The sequence below is a fragment of the Melanaphis sacchari genome, unplaced genomic scaffold (genome assembly GCF_002803265.2).
Source record: "Melanaphis sacchari strain LSU unplaced genomic scaffold, SCAv2.0 Contig73_pilon_pilon, whole genome shotgun sequence".
Classification (NCBI taxonomy): Eukaryota; Metazoa; Arthropoda; class Insecta; order Hemiptera; family Aphididae; genus Melanaphis; species Melanaphis sacchari.
The window spans coordinates 202893-226179 of NW_020271525.1; the positions used below are offsets into that span (position 1 = coordinate 202893).

The following is a 23287-nucleotide window of genomic DNA, read 5'->3' on the forward strand; positions in this document are numbered from 1 at the left end:
TAAATAATAATAATAAAAAAAAATACATCAGATATTATGAATATATAATTTTAGTAATTTCAATATTCTGGATGTTTCTATATGCAGATAACAGGATTCCTTATCTTAAGTTAAAATGCCTAACTATTACATATAGAAGGTCAGACTAAAAAAAAAACAAATTTGAAATTAAAAAACCTTAATTGTTAAATAAATTAACACCAGAGGACAGTGTCTCTTGTTTCATTTGGAATTTACACATCCAGGAACATTAAAGCCAGATGTTTCAGTTTAATTACTCTGAAAAAAAAAAAAAAAAATTGTTAGTAAATTAAATGTAATATGGACAAAAGTTGACAATATATTACATACAAAAAAAAAAGATAAGACACTAATTCCTAAGTTTTAAGTAAAATGAGATTTAAATAAAATGCATTTTACCTTTGCTTAATTTATAAGCCAAGTTAGATTAAGAAATAAAAATGTAGATAATGAAAAATATGTCCTTACTTAATGCACACAAGTAATTTGACCTACATTTTTTGGTATAATGATGATGAATACAGACTATTATGCTTCTAACGCTGAACCCATGTTCGATATAAAACAATAACTTGTATAATAGACTAATTCAGAACAGATAGAATCGTTGATTAGGTTAACCAGAAGTAAAACTAACCGACAATGTCTATCTGGTTAATCTTTAGAATAATTTAAAATAAAAAAACTCTAATGTTGTAATAAGTTGGGTTGAAGAGGTAATTAAATTCTAAATAAAAATAAAAAAAAATTAGCTATTTGATTAAACATAAATTTGTCATACTATAATTGAGCCCAATAGAAAATCATCAACATACAATAAATTTGGGCTCAGCAGAATCTACAGCTGGTTAGTATTAGTATTAATATGAGTGAACAACTCATTTTAACCAAGGTAAGAACATAATCTGTGCTTAAGCATCGGCATTTATGATATTCTAATTTTGAAGCAAACATGAGTATGTATCATATTACAAATTAATACTGCCCAAAATTTAGGAACAGAGACCTATGTATTATGGTAATAAATTAACTAAGTATATAAGTTAAATATTAGATAACCTAATATATAAATTAATTAGAATGCCCACTGATATTCATTATAAATCTTCACATATTAGTTATACCAAAAAATATAATTTTTTAAAACTATCATGGATACTTATAAAATATAAAAAATAATAATGGAATGGCATCCTTTAAAATGATAGATTATTGGTATGGAAAAATCAATATCAATCACAAAAACCTTTAAATATTACCAAATTAATAAAATGACATCCCCAACGAAGAGTGTCGTAACTCACTAAAAATCATAAGAAAAAACAATATTAACATTCAAAAAAACATTCTAATTCTGGTTTTCAAAATTATTTTCTTAATCTTTGAGGTACTTGCATACTATTGAAACTGGTGAATGGAAATTAAAAAGAAACACAAATGGGTATGATATGCTCTTAAGGATTTATAAAAAATACAATAACAAAACGGTATTAAAGCCTATGTTACACAATGATAATAAATTATTGATTAATATTTTATAAACTGATAATTTTCCATTTTAGGTTCTAACGGTACACAACCACAACGTTCTTGAAACCTTTCTCTTAACCAACATGAGTATTATTTTCGGTTACAATACTTGATGTTTTATATGACAGTTATATCGAGATATTTCAATTAGAATAAAAACAATCAAACTTTTTCAATTAAGAGTAAAATAAATTAGTAATCGAGCAAGTTCTATTATGAGTTATGTAATTAAATTTTGAATTATTATCTGGTAATTGATTTAATATTTATAATCTAAAAAATATACATATAGAAATTGGCTAACCCCAAAACTTTCTTTTTGATTTTATTATCTTTAAATAGTAATTGAAATGTTTAAAAATTTTTTTGTTCATTAAATATTAATTATTCATATATTAACTACTACGATCTATTATATAGTTTCTTAATTAGATAGCTATTATTTTATGTTTAATTTGGAGGATATTTAATAAATTTTATCTAAAACTTAAAATGCATTATCAACATTTGCTGGATTTGATAACTAATAGCAATACATGTTTGTAATAAAATTATAATGTTTCATTTGAAATATATAAAAAAAGTAAGATTTCTCATAATCAAGAACTTACAGTATCTTAGAACCTAAGATCAACTGATTAATTTAAAAATTAATTATTAAATAAAAATTCGATTTTTTATTTAAAACACTAATAATGCAGTATCAATACATCCTAGAATTTTAAATCTTTTTAACTAATATTACAAGAAAAAAAAAAAAGCAAAATGTAATCAATAATTATTAATTATAAGTTTATTCATACTTTGAGTAATTTTTCAATTCTCCTGATAAGAAAGATTATTCAATTATTCTATAATACGAAAAAATGAAGTTAAATCCATGAGACTCGTTTAAGAAAATGTTTCAATTATACACTAGCAATAGTTTTTGTTGATTATCTTGTTTAAATTTTATAGTAACCCAAGTTATAACCTTTTTAATGGAAAATTATCATTAGGGTATTCATACAAAATACCGATTGAAAATCTCTTTGGCTGTAATTAAGTATTGTTTTCAGGGTTAATTAAAAAAAAATGCGTTAACAGATAGCAATACTAACTTAAAATGAAAAAAAAAGTAAGTTATGGCACTCTTCATTGGAGATATAAAAATGTAAGAATTATAATATTCAAAAAATGATATTTTTGGTAAATTAACACGTTTAATGCCGGTGATGACACGTAGTCATCATAAGATGTCGACCCACAGTCGTCATATCACAATTATTTCTGTGTCTTATAAAATCGTCGGCTGATGGCGAACAATTATTATATTTAGCTTGGCCATTCAATATAAGTATTTGAACAACAACAAACAGCTGGTTTCGGTTTCCCAGCATTTTTATGCTTATAAAACGTGTTATTAATATGATAACATTACGAGTGTAATTTTATCAATATTTATGCGGCTGGATGCGCTCAACCTCTGAATTTGATGTGGACGTGAATGTATTAATACCATCTTTTGATTATCTAACTTAAAAAAATTTAACTACAAAAATATAAGTACTTCGTTATCAATTTTAGGCCTCTTAGCTGCTTTACCGCCCTTTGAATTTGAATTAGCTGCTATTTTACGTTTCTTTTCATCTACCTAAAATAATAGATAATATAATATTAGTTAAAATTAAAAAATTTGATATGACTTTTACATACACTATTTTTTTCTTCTTCAATTACCTCTTCTTCTTCTTCTTCAAATTCTTCATCAATCTCATCATCATCCTCTTCGTCAGCCATTCCTTCACCAGCTACTCCAAGTAAAATTTTTTATTTTAAATATACATCAAAATATACAATCAAAATTAATAATACATTATTTAGCTCAGAAACTACAAAAGGTTCATCACAATCTTATCAGACGCAAATTACCCAAATAATGATTCATCATTGCAATAAAAATATAACTAATATTAATGAATACTTACTACCAACGGAATGATTTCCCAATAGATGGATGGGGCCGTTGCCTTTTACAAGTTTAAAGGTAACTGGAGGGTCTGGGAACAAAAGATCAAGTACACATTGACTATGACCAGTACCTCCTTTCAACACAACAACAGGGAACTTAATATCAGATTTGTAACCCATTGCTTCAACTTCAATTACATTAACTTCACCATCTGGTACTTCTGGTCCTAGAACAGCCTAAAAAACAAATTTATTTGTGCTAATTGTCTGTTAAAAAAGGTTAAACTGAAATTTACCTGTTTGACAAGCAAAGTATGTTCACCCCTGAAGACGTGAGAACTATCATTGGCATCAGGTTTTACATCAGGATCCCACACTTCAGTAACCTTTGTCTTATCCAAAGTAACTCCTAAAATGTTGTACACATTTATTATTGAAGATAATATAAAGTACTAAAAAAATTGTAATATACGATGAACTTTTTTTATTTCACTTAAATTAATAGTTAGTTGATAAATAGTTAAATATGAGAACAACAACTCAATTTGTACAAAGAGCAAAAAATCACTGAATAATTGATTAACAATATTAAATTATCAATTGAAATAATAATACAGCCATGCTATATAGTAAAAATTAAAAATCAGAAGAGTATGCACGAGTGGAAATAAAACATTGGAGGTCACTTTTTTTACCTTGAAACGATAGCATTTTTATACTATATTAGATTTAACAAAATTTTACAGGAACACGAGGTACATGGAAGGAGTAAAAGTGCGAGCGCTTGGTATAAAGATAAGTACATATTCAGTAGACCGAGCTCTATTATATTATACACTCCGTAGTAAAATTGTTGAAAAAAATAATTGGCAACACGCTTTCTCGTCTAACGGGGAAAACCGAAATGTATTTTAACAGCCACGAACGAGTTTAGAAAAAGTAAAATTAAGAAATGGACAAACGATGGTTTAACCATTTAAAGTGTTGAACAGCGACAATAATAGTATTTTTTAACGCCGGGAATAAGTATTCATACATGGAACGGATACGCGGACCATGTGACTTTTAGTTTTCAGTTGCCGGGGGCCACTCCTAGGGATAAAAATCGTACGGTATAAATGGCCGTCAATAAATTTTTAAAAACGTGTTAACCACGCAAGAAAAGATAACATGCAAAATGTTGAAGTACGTCATCGATTAACGTGAGGGAGCGAAAAAAAATCATCAACGTGTGGAGTACGTAACCATATTAATAACGACACGCGTTGTGCGAAGTTTTCGCGCGGCCATCATACTTACCCCAAAAGTAGTCTTCGGTCATTCTGATGTTTCGATCGTTTATTAACGTGAAAATGTATTAAACGTTCGTGCTGTCGCGTTTGTAGTAAAAACGCGTTGGAAAAAATGAGTAGTTGTGAAATTGAAACAATTGCGCACAATGTGTACGTTACGACAACTGTAACAATAATGGCCGACAGCGGTTTTCGACGTTGTCGCTGTCGTCGTTGCCGGTAAACAAAATCCGTTGTTTGCCCCTTCCGCACAACCATATGTGGCGCTACCTACAGACGCCATGCCGGTTCAGTGGGGCCATGACTAAGAGAATAAAAGTAGTTGAGGCCGAATGCTTGGTGCACTTGTCGGACGTCGTTTTCGTCTTATCTGTTCGATTCTCATTGGGTGTCATAATTGCCGCGTTATCTGCACTCGGTTCGGTTTTTGGTTTTCTGATCAAAGTAAAAATAAAAACTAAAATCACTAAAAATATAATCATACAATATTTTAACACTGAATTAGTTACCGTACTCAATAAGTTTGTATTGTTTGTAATGACAACACAGTCAACATTTCTATTGATGAGTGATGATATTTTTTCGATTGCGTTTCAATATTTGCATAAGCATTTATTTAAACTCATAAATTTGTTCTTTTCGTGACACGTCTTCTCTCGATCGGTTCATACTTGTTTTTATTTATCTGCAGCTTACCAAGATTACATATTATTAACGTGAAAAAAATGTTTGAAATGCCGTTAGTCAGATTATTTTTAATTATTCTTTTAGCAACGTCGTTGGGTGTCTTATGGTACCTAGACACAGCATTTTATCACTGGGACCGAGTGTTGCCACAGCCTGAAGAAATAATTGTTGAAACAGTGCCAGAATCTTCCAAAAATGTCACAACTTTCAATAAGCCCAAAGATTTTGTACCAACAAATGAATGGCAAATAATTGACGAAGGTATACAATTAAGTTTTGTATTATTGAGAAAATGTTGTCTTATATATTTTTATTATATACTGTTATATTCCTTACATATGTTTTATATTTTATCCCCTGGTCTTTTAAAAAATGTTTGTTTAAGTAAATAATTACCTGTTATACTTTGAGTGATAAATATCTACATTTTTTGTTCTTTAAAATGTAGGTAGTAGAATTATGTAATATTTAAAAAGTAAACTGCAATCTGTATTGGATATTTAAATTATATTTTCTAATAATAAACATCTATTTTCTTGGTTTTGGTTACGGTTCAAAAATATAGAAACCCAAATATGATTGCTTATTAGGTACAGTATCATATTTTTTTGAGCTGATCAATTGAATTACCTATTTATTATTATCATAGGCCAAATAAACTATTTCATCATTGAAATTTTTGCTAAACAATATAAAGTTTATAAATCAGTAACAATATTTATACTTATTTTTAGGTCAACCTATTCCTCCCGGATTGCATGTACAAATTGATCTCCAGACAGGCGAAAAAAAGGCTAAATTAATGGAGGACAATGGAAATAATAAAACAAATAGTTTGGCCATTACAGACTCCCATATACCAGAGAATTTTGTAAGTAATTCATGAATTATACTTGAAAAATAAATCATATTTTACTAGTTAGTATTAAAATGTTTTTAATTAATTAACAGAAAGATCCAAATAGTCTACCTGATAATTCACACAAATTTAGATCTTATGAAGAACTTAAAGATGATCTTAAAGATTTGAATATGACTATAAAAAGTGATATGGATATAATGGATGAACTTTCTAATAGATTTAAAGAGCAATTGAAATTGTATGAAGAAAGTGATAAAAGTCTTCAGAATATTTTAACTGATCTTGAATATCTCCTACATCAAGTTGATACAGCTGAAGTTTTTGTAAAAAATAAAGGGTTTGTATTACTTTTATTTGATTTGTAGGGAATTTTGTTAAATTTTACTCCAGTTACAGCCAAAATTTTATGTTTAGTTATGTTCTATGTTTATTATTCACTTTAACTTTTTAAATTATATTACTAGTTTAACCATTTAATTTAAGTAATTTTTTTTCAGGATACAATTAATAATAATTCCTTGTATTAATAGTAATTCAAATTCTTTAAAAGCACTAGGAGCATTACTCCTTGGTTCTGCTGCTTCTAATAATCAAAAAGTTCAAATTGCTTCTTTAGAAAGTGATATTTTACCACTTTTATTAAAGCATATTGATAATGAATTTACATTTTCTGTAAGTACATACGTTTGATTATTTAAATTTATTAATATTTATTTTATTTTACTTAATTAATCTTAATTTTTATTAAATTTTTGTCTAGGTTCAAAAGAATTGTATCTATGCTTTATCATCTGTTACTCGACGATTTCCCTTAGCACAAAAACAATTAATAGATAATAATGGTATTCAAATTTTCATGTCTGTGTTTAAAATGCCTGTATCTGAATTCAATTCTAAACTTAAGGTTAAAATTATTTAATTTATTTAATTTATTTATATTATTCTACAACGTGTTTCAATTTTTATATTAGTTAAAAATTACTCAACTATTAGAAGACTTAACTATAGAAATTGAGGATGCTAAATTAACATACGAAGAAGAAACTAATAAACAGCTCAGCATCGAAGCTGCTGAAAGAGTTCGTCAATATAATGATGTGCACTTAAAAAACAAACTTGTTGAAAATGGGTGGTATGTTTGTAGAACTATACATGCCAATTTAGTTGTATATTCGCATGTTATTTTTTTTAAATAGGTGCAACATTTTGGGAAATGAGTTAATTATGCTGTCTAACCAATTACCACTAGATGAAGAAAAACATGAAATGGTTGAAGCTTCTGGTAAATCATTATTAGCAATGCAAAAACTATGTAAAGTTAAATTGCATGGCAATAAAGAATTCTATCGATCATTTTACACATTACAAATGTATTACAAACAATTACTCCAAAATGATGCCTTTTTTGATGAATTATATCAGTTAACAACAGAATTGACTAACACTTATGATCCTGTATTAGAATAGTATCATGATATTTAGTTTAATTTATAAATTTATAAAACTGTGTGTAATTAAATATCTGATGTATTTAATATTTTTTCTGTGATAAAATTTTATTTAGTTTTTAACTTATGAAAATTATATATTTACTTTTATAATAAGATTGTATACTTAGCAGTTGTTAGTTATTTGATATATATATATTTATATATTATATTATACAAATCTTAAATATCTGTTTGTCATACGTTTTAAATTTTAATATAACTGCTTTGTTTAATGTATTCCATTTATGTCCTTAAAATAATTCAATATTTGGTAAGGCTGCCTTAATTTTATAAAAAATACAAAAAGTCTGTTTAATTAAATTTACAAAAGTATACAATGGTTAACTTATGAAATTATTAACTAAATAACTGCAGTTAAATATATACATATATGTTTATATATATATTTAGTTCATAGATACATTAAGGTAAAAATTAATTGCCTATAATCAGTGGTGAATCTATGATATTTTTATGGTGGGTGCTATTTTGTTAATAATAGTTCTTAATTACTTATTATGTATAATTTAGGGGGGGGGGAATTAATAATTCGGTACTTAACATTGAAGAAACCCAGTTTTACATTCTGCATTTTGTATTTATTACATAATTAAGCAATATAAACATTTTAAACAATTTAACATACATTATTTTTTAATAATTAATTAGGTACATAAAAATACTATGTAATATAAGTAATGTAATTCTTTATTATGGCAAACCGTACCAAAAATTCACCTCTCAGTGAATTATTAGTAATTTTTAGTAAAAATATGCGGAACGGTGGGTGTTTCCGTTCCAATGCACCTCCGCCCACTAAATCTGCCACTATTTATTATAATATTTATACTCAGGCGGTGGACCGTGGACGTATTTGTATCCTATCTTACGAGTCGCGATTCTGATTTTTAAATACTTTAGATACTAGAAGCTTATTTGGGCGCGTTTTTGCGTTCATTGTGTAGTGTGTACAAATGTACAATTGGTAATTTTATTCTAGTCACTCGGGTATATCTGATAATTCTATCAATGTTTGCTATAGGAACACAAATTAGTGTTTATTGGTTTCACGATACGAGAAAATTGGGGAATGGGATATACGGGCGCGGCGCTTTTTACTTATTAAATATAAACTATGGATACGAATGAACCTATTTATATATTTAATTTTAAAATTAATTAAATAATAAACTATTGTAGTTTATTTTAAATTTAGAAAATTAAAACCATTACCAGATAGGAATTTGTCGTAATTTAATCGTATCTAATGTATTTTTGTATATATATATATAAGAACAGGCCTTTTTTATGTTCTCGGTGTGTGACAACACTAACATTTTTTTCACAAGGTTCAAGGTTATACCAAATACTCTTGTACGAGTGATCTATTATTCACAATTTAATTTTATTCGTCATTACAGTAATAATCGTTTAATAATATTAACAATTCATCTACTTCTACTATTTAGTACTTGATAACATTAAGTAAAATAAATTATTTTCTTCTTTAAAATAACAATGTGTGTTGATTTAAGAATTTCATTTTGAGAAAGCACAAAACACTAACGGGCTAGCTGGGTAATTCAGCTAGTACTAGATACATTATGTAATATCATGTTCATTGAAGATAATATTTTGCGAGGACTTCAGAGCAATTTGAGATAAGCACATGGCTTATTTTTTTTAAAGTATTATACCTAATAACAATTCAATTTTATTTAATTTAAGACATAAAATTAAAATTTTAAACAACATTACAGAAAAATGTCCTGAAGGAACGCAGGTTGTCTGATCCAGAGTACTCAATATTTCTTTCATAATGGATAAGGAAAATAGAATATCTGATAGGTATCTAAATAAGCTGCGCCAATTTTTGTCCTAAACTGAAAATTGAATTTTGATTGGTTTTAAAACTACAGATTATTTAAATATTTTATACATTTTTGTAAAATATTACAAAAACTTATAATATATAAATAACTGTAAATTGGGATACAAACACAACACGTGGACATCATTAACATTGTGTCAGTCATAAAAATAGCATTAGTCTTGTATAACAGTAATGAACCCACAAAATAATAAATATACTCAAGTTTGTCAGTTCATATATAAAACTAGTCTTATACTACCAAATATTAGTTATTATTAAAAATTAAATGAATTATAGTATTTTGAAAAAACCTAGTAAACAGTTTTTGATATAATTTTATAATACTTAAAAAATTAATTAATTAAAATAAAGATTAAATAAACCACAACAATTGAAGCATTAAATATTCAAATTTAATAATAATGTATAATTACATACTACACAGTATACATAAAAAATTATTTTAAATAAGTCTCAATAATAATTAAAACACTAGTATAAGAAGTTCATTTAACTTAACTTACTTTTTGTCTTACTATTGCTGGGATTTAGCGATTAAATATTAAACAGTCAATAATTGATTTAAACTTAAAACATTTAATTATATATAGCCATCTGTAAGTACATTTCCATAGTCATTGATATTTAAACTTAACTTATGGCATTTATAAAAACTAAACTTATTACATAAATCAGTAATTCAAATAATTTAAAATTAACGTATACATTTTGAAAATAAATTTCAAATACATGCCATAGTTCATCTCATTGTTAGAGTGGCAAAGAAGAAGTCATGTCATTTTGAATAACAAAATCGACATCCATTGAACCGTAACTGGAATCTTGTCGAGGACAAATTTCTAATCCTTCCATTGAATCTAAGGGTAGCGTGTCATACCCTGAAAAATATGTAAATATTAAATAAAATATACCATATTATTATAATCATTTCAATTGTTAGTAAATTAATATTAAGATGTCAATTAACATAAGAATTTTGAAATTAAATATACATTTAGTATTAAATGGTCTATACAAAAATTACACTATGTTAAAATATTGATAGAGATTTATTTAAGTTTTGGAATTTATTAGAATATACAGGTAGTATGCAGTCAGTTTAAAGCACAGTATTCATTAAAAGATATGTTAGTATTTATTAATTCCTTATTACTCATCGGCCATCACACATAAATTATTTGACATTACATTGACTTATTTAAGAAATTTTAAATTGGATGAAATTATACTTAACAGTATTCAAAAGTAAATACCAAGTACTACAAACAATAAGAAATAACGTAGAACATTTCTTATCAGTTTAAAAAAAAAATGTATAAAAACAGAAAACAGAAGTTAGATATAATGATTTATAAATACACTGAAATATCAAATATGTTTAAAATATTAAAAATTACAATTAAAAATCTAAAATTTTTTTAAACATGTTAATTGATTGGCATTCATCTCATGTCTTTTATATTTATACATATGATATGCAAGTTATATTATTATACATTATAATTAGGGATGAGTAATACAGCTTTTTAATTATTTTAACACCTTGAAGTTAAGGTAATTAAAGAAGAAATTCAAGTTTATATCTCAAATAGTTAAAGCATAATCAAGTTTGAATATGATTATTATTAGTATAAGTATAAGCATTATTAACATTTTATTTTAAAATGTGCTATAATTAAATTTTTAACATTATATTGAATTTATTAACACTAAGAGTTTAAACCATCTATAATTATCATAATAATTACTTAGAAAATATGAAATAAAAAATTATTAGTTATTTTTGTTAGTAGTACTATAACTTACCAAATCCTCAAGCAACGCGACGAAATAAAAAAAAAATGAGCTAAAGCAATATGTTATATACTATAAAAAATACATTCAAGCAGTTTTTTTTTTTTTGATTTTAAGTGTACCTGAAGCACTATGTTTGGGTGACCCTACACCGCTGTAGACAGTGCTCAATCCTTGACCATACATATCATACTCGTTCGCACCTATCATGTCCTGTTGGTTGAAAAACACACAAAAGCTCAAACAATGTACAAGTGTGCAAATTTTCTAATATATAATAATGCCTAATTAAAAACCATAAACAACTTCATACAATCATACTTGGGTACTAATAATACTATAATAGAAATACAAAATATGGTGTCAAGCTAAACTGTATCAATTAGAGAGTATTGAATAATGTGCAGGAATTATACTGTAATCTAATAAAACTAGACTGCAGGTCAAATTGTAACACACATAAATAATTTAATTACTGGACTTACCAATACAGAATGTTCATAGATAAATATAATGAAGATGTATATCTTACGCTTTAATGTTTAATCAAATATTTGCACACTATTAACAAATTTATCTATTATTATATACCTGAAGATCTGGTGCTATACCAAGATCACCAGATGGCCATAAATTTTGATCTTCACTAAATAATGAGTTACTGAGTTCCATGGACAGACATTTTTGTAATTTATGTTCAGAAACCCTGGATAAAATTGCAGCTGCACATGTAGCTAAAAAAATAAACAAAGGATTAAAAAATAATTTTAATATACCATTTAAAAAATTAAAAATAAATATTAACCAAGAGCTTCATTTCCACAATGTAACAATTCACTAAGTGAGGCAGTTCCTCCTTCGGCTTCAATCATATCGGCACCTTCTTTATCAGCAGCTAACTCGTTTAATGTATCAGCAGCTAAACGCTGTATATTTTCAAAGTTGTTAAACAATAATTGTATTAATATAGCCATAAATCCTGGGTGAGAACGCATTATTGATCGACTTAGTGATTCTTTAGCTAATATGTGTAAAGTTCCAATAACACATTCAATAACCTCTTCCATTCTAACTCCTTCTGGTTTTACACTAGTGTTTGAATGCTGTAATACGTATAATCAATATTAAACTATTATTTTAACAAAATAAAAAAATAAAAAAAAATAAAAACAATTACATTCTGAAGATCTTGGAAAGCACGCATTAAAAGTCCAACCAAATTATGTATGGCACTGTGTTCACGAAGTAATCCATGTGTAGCTTTACATTGTGATAAATTTTTTATTAAACCAATTACAGCTTTTATAAGAGGCCAATGAGATGATGGTTGTAATAGCTTTGCCACAACTTGAGCACCACCTGAACGACAAACGGCATTTTGAGCGTTTTCTACCTCAGCATGTCCAGATGTTATATGTCTTAAAGCACAAACCTAAAAAAAAATATAATAATTTATAAATAATTAAAAACGTGAAAATAAAAAAAAAAAACTTTACAGCAGGTTTAGTTATTTCTTCATTGTCTCCAGCATTCATAATTGCACGCACAAGAGCTTCAACACCTCCAAACTGACATACAGTCAACTTATTTCTCTGGTTATTACAAGTCAAATTTGATAATATCCCAGCAGCACAAGTTACAATATTAATATTGGTATGACCCAATGCTGCAACCAGTGATTGCAATAGTTGTTCTAATCCATCAACCTAAACATTTGAACAATATAATTTAAGACTTATGTAGATATTGAAAAAATTATTATAATAGATCAGCTAACACATCCAAAGTATTTTTTAGAGTTAAAAAAAATAATTTTAATAAAGTTAAGATTCTATATATTGTTGGGAAATTATGGATTTTAGAAACCACCAAAATCAAATAATAATTAATGTATGAAAAAAGCTAATAAATAGAAGACGGAAGTTAGTGTTAATAAAGACCATCAGAAATGTCTACATTTATAACAAAGATTAAACAGTTAATAAATATATTGCATGAGTTACCTTAGTTCCTGCATCTGATAAGTTTCTTAAAGTCCATAAAACATTATACACCAGTTGCTGACTGTCATGCTGAAGATGCATTGCCAAAGCTTGCATTCCACCTGCTTCCACAATAGCTGGTTTGTTTCGTGAGCATACCGAAAGAACTAAAAATATATAAAACATTTAAATATAGAATGAATACTATAATATAGATAAATATCTAGTATCATTAGGTAATACCTTTAAGAACACGACAAGTAAGCCATAATAGTTTCTCATAGTTATATGAGCGCATAATACGCACAAGTTCAACATGTCCTTGTGCAGCAAGTATTATCAATTTACTTTCTTGATTTCCACAAGCCAAAATGTGTAAACAATCTGTTATGATAGTTAAAAACTTAACAGTAATCGAGTGGCTATTAGACTTGAATGTTAACAAAGATATCATTTTTTGTAAACCACCAGCTACACGAACAGCCATTTTAGAACCATCTTGATGCAATAATAAATTATGAATAGTTATCACAGCATCTCGTAAAATGGTTACAACTGGAGAACTGTTAAAACAGATTCAAGATAAAATCAAATCATGAATATGTTATGTCATATATAATGAATTATATTTATTAGACAATTTTAAATCACCTCATTAGTTTAACCAAAGCTGGTATTCCTCCACTTTTGAAAATTGCTAATAAGCCTTGACGATGATTAGACAAATTTCGTAATGTTCCAACTGCACCAATTGTGGTTTCCAGATCATTGCTGTTTGATATAGATTTAACTAATGTACCAATCATCTATAAAAATTTATCTTATTTTAAAACAAATAATTCATAAATTGTTTAAAAGGAAAATATGTATATACTTGTGGGCTGTTAATAATTGCATGTAAAGCAGCTTCTCTATTAGACAACTGATAAACCATAACAGCAGCTTGTGATACAACAACTTGATCTTCATCATTCAACAACTTTATTAATTCTGGAATAGCCCAGGTTGCAAGTTCGGCATTATCTTGGTAGTTGATCAAATTCACAACAGCATATTTCAACATTTGGCTTGGTCCAGTCATATTTTGTACATTTGCAGCACTATTGACATTGAATTGGGTGGGCATTTCCACTTCATCTTCTAAATTTTCACTACACGTTTGGCCTAAATGTTGATTCATGCCTGAAAACATTAAATATGTAAATATCTCAATTCTTGCATGATAAAAATATTTAACTTTCATACCATCAACTTGGTCATGTGGAAAAGATTGCGGAAACCCTTGATCAAGATCAAACAAAAGTCGGTCCCTCTCCATGTCATCTTCTTTGGTAGTTATAGAATGTGTCTGAGTGCTACCTCCGGATTGAATTCCAGAGTCCGGTAAATACTGACTACTCTGTTGCCATACTAACGAAGGATCTTTGATGTCCATGGTCTCGTTGATCGGATTCACCATGTTACCAGACACTATTAAGTACACATTAATAATATAAATATGTAAATAAAAAATAATAATTGAAATGCAGTCACAAAAAAAAATTACGTACTTCCTCTGGGTTGGTAGCTCATGATTGTCGGCAGGAATTGCGACCGTGTAGGACACACTATAGGTGCTCGCAGTTCAATAAATTAATTGAAACTTACTCGCTGACGCGCGAAGTTTTTCTGGACGTTGCACTCGACTGGCCGCCGAAAACGACACTGATACCAAAGTGCTTGTTGTTATTGTTGTTATCGCGGTCGTCGATCTATAAATTTATTCTTTCACTCTGCTGTCAGATGCAATCGTTTCGTACGGACAACCGCCGTAAATCGTACACACAAATGGAGTCGAATCGCGTCAAAATGGCGTTGGGAAGGCTTTATCGTTTGTCCTGTCCCGGGTGTGTACCGTATACTGAGCACAACGAGTAGTACAAACTACAAGAGTACAACTATGCAATCGGGGGTGTGAGAAAGATCCTCCGTGGACCGTGGCAGCCTGACGGTTGTACACTGTCTCTACTCTCTACCTGCTCAGAATATACATATATGTATATACACATACACACATATGAACAAGTGCACAAATCACGTCTGGACCGCGTAATACAAAGTGCATACACACTATTATAGAGTCTACAACGGAGGTTAATGTCGGCCGACGGTGTACACACACGCACAACTACACCAGCCACAAATTCACAGCACAATATTATTGTTATATAATAAACAATTATACAATGTAAATAAAGTTATAAGTAGGTACACATTATTAATAATAATAATAATAATAATAATAATTGTGCTATTGTTATTAATTTTACTTCTCCCGCTTTTTGTGCCCGGTAATGTCGCGTCGGCGGTCACACTGACACAAACTATGCGGGCGAGGAAAATATTCGTATCGACCCATCCGCCGCCTAACGAGTGGCGTAGTATTTTCGTAGTAAATGGTAATGCAATCGCCGATTCGTCTGCTATGTAAGCATATCCTGTTTGGAGTACAGTGCTCACGTTCGCCAACCCCACCGCTCTCGCGCATTCCACAATCCATTCCTCTCTTCTCGTATTTCGTATTATTATTATTATTATTATTATTACTGTGATTGTACATTTGTACGCCTACTCGGCCATATTTTTTTCTCTGTCCATGTACCATTGCCTCTCGTGAGTCGGTGACTCAGTGATTCCAGTGAAAGAATTATAAAACTGATAGCGTCCCGATATTACGCGATCGTCGCGATCCATAACAGTCATATTACCGATCGTCGTGATATAGTGATGTTTATGTGATACATAATATTTTTATTTTTTTTCTACTGACCGTTTCCTCTTTTCCGTCGGAGTGTCGCTGCAATACCCCGAGTATCGTTCAAAAGTAAGTGCCCTTAATGTGACGTAGTTGTCTCACTCAATATAATGTCATATCTTGCATATCCATTGCTAATCAATCGAGAGAGATATTGCTTGCTTCTTGTTCCGTACAGATCGAACTTGTTAAGAAGAACTCAAGTTTTGTAGAGTTATTGATATCTATTATTTTTTTTTTTATAAACAAATCATTGTACCTAATTAATTGAATCATAGGAGGTACCTACTACCTACCATACACATTTTATTATCACATACTTGGGAAACAATGCATGACTAAACCACTTCTATGAGTCATAGATTATTTTATGAATACCATTGTGACATTATATTATAAAACAATTATTTGATTTAGACCTAAGTCAAACTTACATCTGTATTAGATTAATCAGTACTCTCTTTTATTAATTTTTGTTGCAGCAGTTCTAACAGAATGTATCAATCACGAGTATGTAAGTATACCACTAAACAAACAAGTATATATAATTATTTCATTGATTATAAATCATAATAATTTAATGTGTTATTTTTGTCTAGTGCCGAGTAACACAGGTTACTCAAAGGATACAGCTATGATGTGGCAACAAGGTGGCCAGTACTTGCCAGAGTCTGGTATCCACTCTGGGGGAACCACCCAAGCGCATTCTATTACTGATAAAGAAGATGATTTAGAACGAGATCAATTGATCTATGAACTTAATCAAGGATTTTCACACGGATTTACTCAAGATCAAGTTGATGGTATATATATTATAACTTTAATAAGATATATGTCTATAATTAAATTAAACTTTAGAAATGAATCAACAATTGAGTCAGTCTCGTACCCAAAGAGTACGAGCAGCAATGTTCCCAGAAACGCTGGAAGAAGGAATTGAGATCCCTTCTACACAATTTAATCAAGGACAGTTGACAGCTGTCCAACGGCTAGCTGAGCCCAGTCAAATGCTTAAACATGCTGTGGTTAATTTGATAAATTATCAGGTAAATACTAAATAAATCCTGTTCGAGTGTTAAAAATATTTTTGTAGTATTTGATAATAAATTATAGGTAAAATTTAATATTAATTTTTATATTTTAGGATGATGCTGATTTAGCAACTAGAGCTATCCCAGAACTCATAAAGTTATTAAATGATGAAGATCAAGTTGTTGTATCTCAAGCTGCCATGATGGTTCACCAATTATCAAAAAAAGAAGCATCGAGGCATGCAATTATGAATAGTCCACAGGTAAATTTAATTTTTAAATTTTTTTTCAAAGTTTTTTTTAAGTTCATATTTTATTGATCAATTAATAATGTATAGATGGTTGCTGCTTTGGTGAAAGCATTGTCAAATAGTAATGATTTAGAAATGACTAAAGGTGCAGTTGGTACTTTACACAACTTGTCACATCATCGACAAGGGCTTTTAGCTATATTTAAAAGTGGAGGAATACCAGCTCTGGTTAAACTACTCAGGTAATTAGTAATTCATTAATTATTTAATTTATTTAATAATATACATCTATATTTTTAGTTCTCCTGTTGAATCTATACTATATTATGCTATAACAACTTTACATAATTTATTGCTACATCAAGAGGGTTCAAAAATGGCAGTTCGCCTTGCTGGAGGTCTACAAAAAATGGTAGCACTTTTGCAACGTAACAATGTTAAATTTTTGACAATCATAACTGATTGTTTACAAATATTAGCATATGGTAATCAAGAAAGTAAATTAATTATACTTGCATCACAAGGGCCCATTGAACTTGTACGTATTATGCGTTCATATGACTATGAAAAGCTTTTGTGGACAACATCTAGAGTTTTGAAAGGTATTTAATTAAATAATATAATATTTTTATTTTATTATTATTATTTTGTAATTTAAATACAAATGTTGTTTTTAGTTTTGTCTGTGTGTTCAAGTAATAAACCAGCAATTGTGGAAGCTGGTGGCATGCAAGCTCTTGCAATGCATTTACAACATGGGAGTCAACGTTTAGTCCAAAATGCTTTATGGACGTTGCGTAACTTGTCTGACGCTGGAACTAAGGTATTTTTTATTCAAATAAAATTGTGTTTTGGAATTGTTACTTATATCATATATTATATCGGAATTGTTACTTATATCATATATTAATCTATTTAATAATATATAATTTTTATTTTTAAGGTTGATGGGTTAGAACAGTTATTGCAATCATTAGTAATTGCTTTAAATCATTCAGATGTGAATGTAGTAACCTGTGCTGCTGGAATTTTATCAAATTTGACTTGTAATAATCAACGTAATAAAGTTACTGTGGTTCAAGTAGGCGGTGTTGAAGCACTAGTACAGACAATAATGAATGCCGGGGATCGTGAAGAAATTACTGAACCTGCTGTAAGTTTAATTGTTTAAAATATTTTAATAAAATTGTATTATTAGTTTGAATTTAAAAATATATTTCAGGTATGTGCTTTGAGACATTTGACATCCAGACATGTTGAATCAGATAGTGCTCAAAATGCTATACGCCATATTGGAGGTATTCAAGTTATAGTAAAATTGTTACAACCTCCTTCTCGTTGGCCACTTGTTAAAGCTGCTATTGGACTAATTCGAAATGTAGCGCAGTGTCAAGGTAATCATGTGCCATTAAGAGAACATGGTGCAATTCACCATTTAATACGTTTATTGATGAGAGCGTTTCAAGATATTCAAAGGGTATGTAATATGTTACTCAATATATTTATTTCATAAAATTGTAATATATCTATATGAGAATTTATATATTTTTTAATTTAACTGTATAGACATCTACAAATAGTAGTGTAGCTGGATCAGGTAGATCACAATCTGGTGGTGTATATGCTGATGGAGTGCGCATGGAAGAAATTGTTGAAGGCACTACTGGTGCATTGCATATTCTTGCTAGGGAATCACACAATAGAGTACTTATGCGTTCTCAACAAGGATTGATTGCAGTATTAGTTCAATTATTATTTAATGATATTGAAAATGTTCAACGAGTAGCTGCTGGTGCTTTATGCGAGTTAGCCATTGATAAAGATGGAGCCGATATGATCGAAGCAGAAGGTGCAACTGCACCATTAACTGAACTATTACATTCTCGTAACGAAGGAGTTGGTAAGTGTATTTTATTTTTTTATGAAATTAACTGAAATATTTGTATAATGTTATTTTTATAATTTTGTTTTAAGCAACGTATGCAGCAGCAGTTTTATTCCGGATGTCAGAAGATAAACCAAATGATTATAAAAAACGGTTATCGGCAGAATTAAGTAATTCACTATGCCGTGAAGATCAAAATACATGGCCACCTAATGATCTTGGAATGGGGCCTGATCTTCAGGTAATTTAAAACATTGAGACTTCTTTTTTTAAGTCTTTTTTTTAATATAAAATGTTTCTATTAGCCAGAGGCATACATCGCTTGTTGAGGTATGTTTTGGAATAACAGTACAATGTCATTGTTGATTTTTATGTAAAAAATATATTAATTTTTAATTTTTAATTTTATGCATGGTGTTAACTCTGTTTTGTATACCTAGACAGTTTTAGCATGGAATATTATTTATTTTATTATTGTTTTATACGGTAGTTAGAGTTTTTTTTTATATTTTGTAAACAGGATGCATATGATTTGTATAGTCATGGACTTGGTAGCGTTCACAATGGAATGGGCCCAATGAGACGTAACAACTACCATCAACAGTCAGGTACACACATGTTTTAGATCTAGTGGCTGAATTTGCTTAATCATACTAATTATTTTGCGCTTGTTTTGCATGCAATTCTACATTAACAGTAAGTAAAAAGTAAATAAATTTCTCATTAAAAATATTTAATATTTATAAATTATTTTATCAAAAAAAAATAAGTACTGAATATGTTTGATTTACATACCATTAATGTATACATTGGATCGTTTAAGTGGTAGTGATGTCAAGTCCCATTACTGTACAGGTTGCTCTCTAGAACAGAATCTAACAAGATCAATGGAATCATTTTTCTCTAGTTACAAAACAGGTCAATTACTGGACCATTGACTGTTATAAATCTATTAAGCAGTTAAAAATAAAACAACATACTATTATCACCATTATATAATTTTGTTAACTAAATCTTGATTTTGAAAATCTATTAACACTCAATAACTTAAATTTTTATAAATATTATCAATTTAAAAAATATTTTATATTTTTAACAATTTTAATAGTTGTCTGCAACCAGTGGTAACCATTTATATAAATTATTATAAAATTTTCGTGAGTCAATTATCAGAGAGAGGCATGTATAGATGTTTCAAAATTTTTAATCAAAAAATTCATAATATGTATTAACAAAATGGTAATAATTATTTATTAAATATTATTAAAGACAAATTAAGTATATTACACTTCAGTATATAAAACAATATGATGGGTTATTTATAAGCTGATAAATTATTTCAAATACCTAACTAACTATTATTTAAGTAATTTTAATACATTAATATACCTAACTGCTATCAAACTCTTAATAAATGCATTTTAAATATATAATTGAAGTTAGTTCTTCGATTATATTAAAATATAATTTTTAACAAATTGGTTTTAGATTATTTTGGTATTATTAATCTAATATACTAACATTTAACTATTTAATTCATATAATTAACGAACAATTGTTTTCATATTTTTAAGGGTATGACACGTTACCAATAGACTCTATGCAAGGTTTAGAAATATGTTCTCAACAAGAATCTAACTGTAGTCCAATGGACGTAGTAACACCTAATGATATTGATTTTGGTCGTCTAGGAGATTTACCTGAACCTCCTCAAGACAACAATCAAGTAGCTGCTTGGTATGATACTGACTTATAAATTTAATTGAAATGAAAATTTAACCTAATAAGTATTAAGTATAAAATAGATTAAATTTTTTATATTGTAAATAAATTGAAAATCACTTTAGTTATTTGGATATAAACAAATATTCATTCAATTTATAGATAATCTTGGGTTGTAAAATGATCCAAATAACATAAATCAGGTTTTTGGCGGAAATAAGCTAAGAGGTTACAAATAACTAGTGATGTTGATATAGTTTAAAAATAAATATATCAGGACCATTTGAATAAAATAAACTATAAACCAGCTAACAACATCATAATTATTTCACCTCTAGCACTATTTTGAATTATTAACATATTATCATTTGTTATATGTAATGTATGTACTATCCTTACATTTATAATAGTGTATATTAGCTTTCTTTAAATTAGCATAATTTATTATTATTTTCCCAGGCCTGCTGAAACCTTAAGTTAAAAAAGTTCTTAATGTTTCTTGTAGTAGTTGAAAGTTATTGATCTCTGTTATTCTTCATGTTTTTGTTTACAGTGATTTATTTTTTATGAAATAATTAGGTATGTAAACTAAGTGAATTTTTTATTAAAACTAATCACAAATTTACTGAGTTTATTATTTTATTTTTAACAACATATTAATTTCATTGTCGTTTATTTTTGTGTTAACATATAACTCGATAAATTATTTAAATATTTTCATTTTATATTATATTTAATATTATTTATTATACTTATTATGTACCAACATTATATATTTTGAATTTTATTAAATGCATTTTTTTTTTTATCAAAATATCTATATAAATAAATTTGATATTATACTTTATATTCATTAAATTGTATTTTTTTTCAAACCCTAAGTACTAATTTTTTGGTAATGTTTATAGTTTATCCAAGATAAACAAAAGATTGACGGGTTTAATCATCAAACTAGACTTTCTATAAAAATCTGTATTTTCTCAAAGTGACAATTTTGATAATGGTTTTATATATACATTTAAGAGTTTATAAACAAAAAACTTTAGATGTTAGATGTTTGATTCCATGAGTATAAAAGTATTAAGTTTTACTGATAGTCTATACATTCTGGGCAATGACATAAAAAGTATCAAAGGAAGCATAGAGAGCTTAATTAAAGATGCAGATATGTTAAAAGTAAATGAGGAAAAAATAGTTATGGAACTTTTAGAAAGCGAATAAAGGTCTCTTAAAAGTAGCAATTACACCTTTAAAAAAGTAGACAAATTTATAAGCCCTAGAGTGATTTAAACCAATGAAGAGGTTGAAATATAAAAACTAATAGTAAAATACAGAAAGCAAAACAACATATTATGTCCTGTTAAAATATTTTAAATCAAAGTTGCTTTGGAAGTAAACAAAATAAAAAAAATTGTATACATATTGTAGATTGATAATATTTGAATACAAGATAATCAGTAAAGTATATGGTTCTATCTTCAATATGTTAAGAAACAGAGAATAAAAGTGTGTGATAGAATTGAGAGAGTAAACTGAGATACCACCATGGATTACAAACTATGCAAAAAAAAACCGAAAAATTTAATGTTATGTAATGCAATGCAGAGATAAAATACAGAAAAATAAAGGTAACAATTGGAATCTAAATCCAAAAGGCAGACCTGGGAGAGTACATTTAAGGTAGGGAATTGTGGACGGATTATGTTAGAGCCACAATGGCTCCTGAAGAACGATTAAATGAATAAGAAGAAAAAATTTATTTGGATAAATGCATTAATTTTTAAAAGATAAATTTATTTGATCATTTCAAGCATCTATTTAACGTTTTGGAGAAGAAGATACTACGTAGAATTAATTAACTTTTTATGGAATATTTAATTTTTCAACTCAATCATTAGGTACCAAAAAAATTTGTATATTTGTTAATTAGTTATTAATGTTATTATATACTGGTAGTGTGTGACAAATTGGAAGGGAAGATTCTGGGTTCTAACCCTAACCCACTTGTATAGTATTGTATTTTAATCTTAAATCAAAATTGTTTTTGTTTTTACCAATCTAAATAATAAATAATTATTAATGTGTATTAGTTTAATGTAGAT

At 28.1% G+C, this 23287-nt stretch overlaps 4 protein-coding genes across 11 annotated transcripts; 2 read left to right on the forward strand and 2 right to left on the reverse strand.

Annotated features, from left to right (window-relative positions):
• Nucleotides 1-23: 23 nt before the first annotated feature.
• LOC112600986 (nucleoplasmin-like protein) lies at nucleotides 24-5010 on the reverse strand. Of its 4 annotated transcripts, none has more exons than XM_025348363.1 (6): nucleotides 4801-5010; nucleotides 3798-3910; nucleotides 3519-3738; nucleotides 3271-3344; nucleotides 3101-3184; nucleotides 24-279 (listed from the first exon to the last, which is right to left on the reverse strand). In XM_025348363.1, exons 1-6 carry the CDS (start codon nucleotides 4820-4822, stop codon nucleotides 271-273), a joined length of 522 nt encoding a protein of 173 aa, XP_025204148.1. In that variant the 5' UTR covers nucleotides 4823-5010; the 3' UTR covers nucleotides 24-270. The 4 variants fall into 4 exon arrangements, with proteins under 4 accessions (XP_025204148.1, XP_025204146.1, XP_025204149.1 ...); XM_025348361.1 differs by having other exon boundaries at nucleotides 3247-3344; nucleotides 4801-5009; XM_025348364.1 differs by having other exon boundaries at nucleotides 3271-3341; nucleotides 4801-5007.
• A 508-nt stretch (nucleotides 5011-5518) lies between these two features.
• LOC112600983 (nucleotide exchange factor SIL1) lies at nucleotides 5519-7901 on the forward strand. Its single transcript, XM_025348357.1, has 7 exons — nucleotides 5519-5741; nucleotides 6215-6351; nucleotides 6432-6679; nucleotides 6840-7014; nucleotides 7103-7246; nucleotides 7314-7474; nucleotides 7539-7901. Exons 1-7 carry the CDS (start codon nucleotides 5519-5521, stop codon nucleotides 7807-7809), a joined length of 1359 nt encoding a protein of 452 aa, XP_025204142.1. The 3' UTR covers nucleotides 7810-7901.
• Nucleotides 7902-10282: 2381 nt separating this feature from the next.
• Nucleotides 10283-15756, reverse strand: LOC112600959 (armadillo segment polarity protein-like). Of its 2 annotated transcripts, XM_025348323.1 has the most exons (12): nucleotides 15053-15755; nucleotides 14748-14972; nucleotides 14377-14684; nucleotides 14154-14308; nucleotides 13746-14065; nucleotides 13524-13669; nucleotides 13017-13226; nucleotides 12698-12952; nucleotides 12326-12623; nucleotides 12112-12254; nucleotides 11643-11733; nucleotides 10283-10604 (listed from the first exon to the last, which is right to left on the reverse strand). In XM_025348323.1, exons 1-12 carry the CDS (start codon nucleotides 15072-15074, stop codon nucleotides 10477-10479), a joined length of 2301 nt encoding a protein of 766 aa, XP_025204108.1. In that variant the 5' UTR covers nucleotides 15075-15755; the 3' UTR covers nucleotides 10283-10476. The 2 variants fall into 2 exon arrangements, with proteins under 2 accessions (XP_025204108.1, XP_025204109.1); XM_025348324.1 differs by lacking the exon at nucleotides 11643-11733 and having other exon boundaries at nucleotides 10481-10604; nucleotides 15053-15756.
• Nucleotides 15757-15891: 135 nt separating this feature from the next.
• On the forward strand, nucleotides 15892-21512 carry LOC112600958 (armadillo segment polarity protein). 4 transcript variants are annotated; one of them, XM_025348321.1, is made up of 14 exons: nucleotides 15892-16365; nucleotides 16779-16810; nucleotides 16896-17099; nucleotides 17155-17342; nucleotides 17441-17590; nucleotides 17666-17820; nucleotides 17879-18180; nucleotides 18256-18401; nucleotides 18522-18731; nucleotides 18801-19055; nucleotides 19145-19478; nucleotides 19553-19704; nucleotides 19769-19793; nucleotides 21038-21105. In XM_025348321.1, the coding sequence occupies exons 2-13, from the start codon at nucleotides 16792-16794 to the stop codon at nucleotides 19790-19792; spliced, it is 2139 nt and encodes a 712-aa protein (XP_025204106.1). In that variant the 5' UTR covers nucleotides 15892-16365; nucleotides 16779-16791; the 3' UTR covers nucleotide 19793; nucleotides 21038-21105. The 4 variants fall into 4 exon arrangements, with proteins under 4 accessions (XP_025204106.1, XP_025204107.1, XP_025204105.1 ...); XM_025348320.1 differs by lacking the exon at nucleotides 19769-19793 and adding an exon at nucleotides 19984-20071 and having other exon boundaries at nucleotides 15906-16365; nucleotides 16782-16810; nucleotides 21038-21219; XM_025348319.1 differs by lacking the exon at nucleotides 19769-19793 and adding an exon at nucleotides 19984-20071 and having other exon boundaries at nucleotides 15910-16365; nucleotides 21038-21512.
• Nucleotides 21513-23287: the final 1775 nt, after the last annotated feature.

Bases quoted from the DNA above. Each gene is read 5' to 3' on its own strand.
- LOC112600986 (XM_025348361.1), bottom strand. From the start codon at position 4,822: ATGACCGAAGACTACTTTTGGG. The intron at 3,739-3,797 runs GTAAATTTCAGT...TTTGTTTTTTAG, and splicing joins ATACTTTGCTTGTCAAACAG to GCTGTTCTAGGACCAGAAGT. The intron at 3,345-3,518 runs GTAAGTATTCAT...TTTTACTTGGAG, and splicing joins GGGAAATCATTCCGTTGGTA to TAGCTGGTGAAGGAATGGCT.
- LOC112600983 (XM_025348357.1), top strand. From the start codon at position 5,519: ATGTTTGAAATGCCGTTAGTCAGATTATTTTTAATTATTCTTTTAGCA. The intron at 5,742-6,214 runs GTATACAATTAA...ACTTATTTTTAG, and splicing joins ATGGCAAATAATTGACGAAG to GTCAACCTATTCCTCCCGGA. The intron at 7,475-7,538 runs GTATGTTTGTAG...TTTTTTAAATAG, and splicing joins AAACTTGTTGAAAATGGGTG to GTGCAACATTTTGGGAAATG.
- LOC112600959 (XM_025348323.1), bottom strand. From the start codon at position 15,074: ATGAGCTACCAACCCAGAGGAA. The intron at 13,227-13,523 runs GTAACTCATGCA...TCAAATGTTTAG, and splicing joins TATCAGATGCAGGAACTAAG to GTTGATGGATTAGAACAACT. The intron at 12,953-13,016 runs GTAAAGTTTTTT...ATTTTTTTTTAG, and splicing joins AAGAAATAACTAAACCTGCT to GTTTGTGCTTTAAGACATAT.
- LOC112600958 (XM_025348320.1), top strand. The intron at 17,591-17,665 runs GTAAATTTAATT...AATAATGTATAG, and splicing joins CAATTATGAATAGTCCACAG to ATGGTTGCTGCTTTGGTGAA. The intron at 18,181-18,255 runs GTATTTAATTAA...TGTTGTTTTTAG, and splicing joins AACATCTAGAGTTTTGAAAG to TTTTGTCTGTGTGTTCAAGT.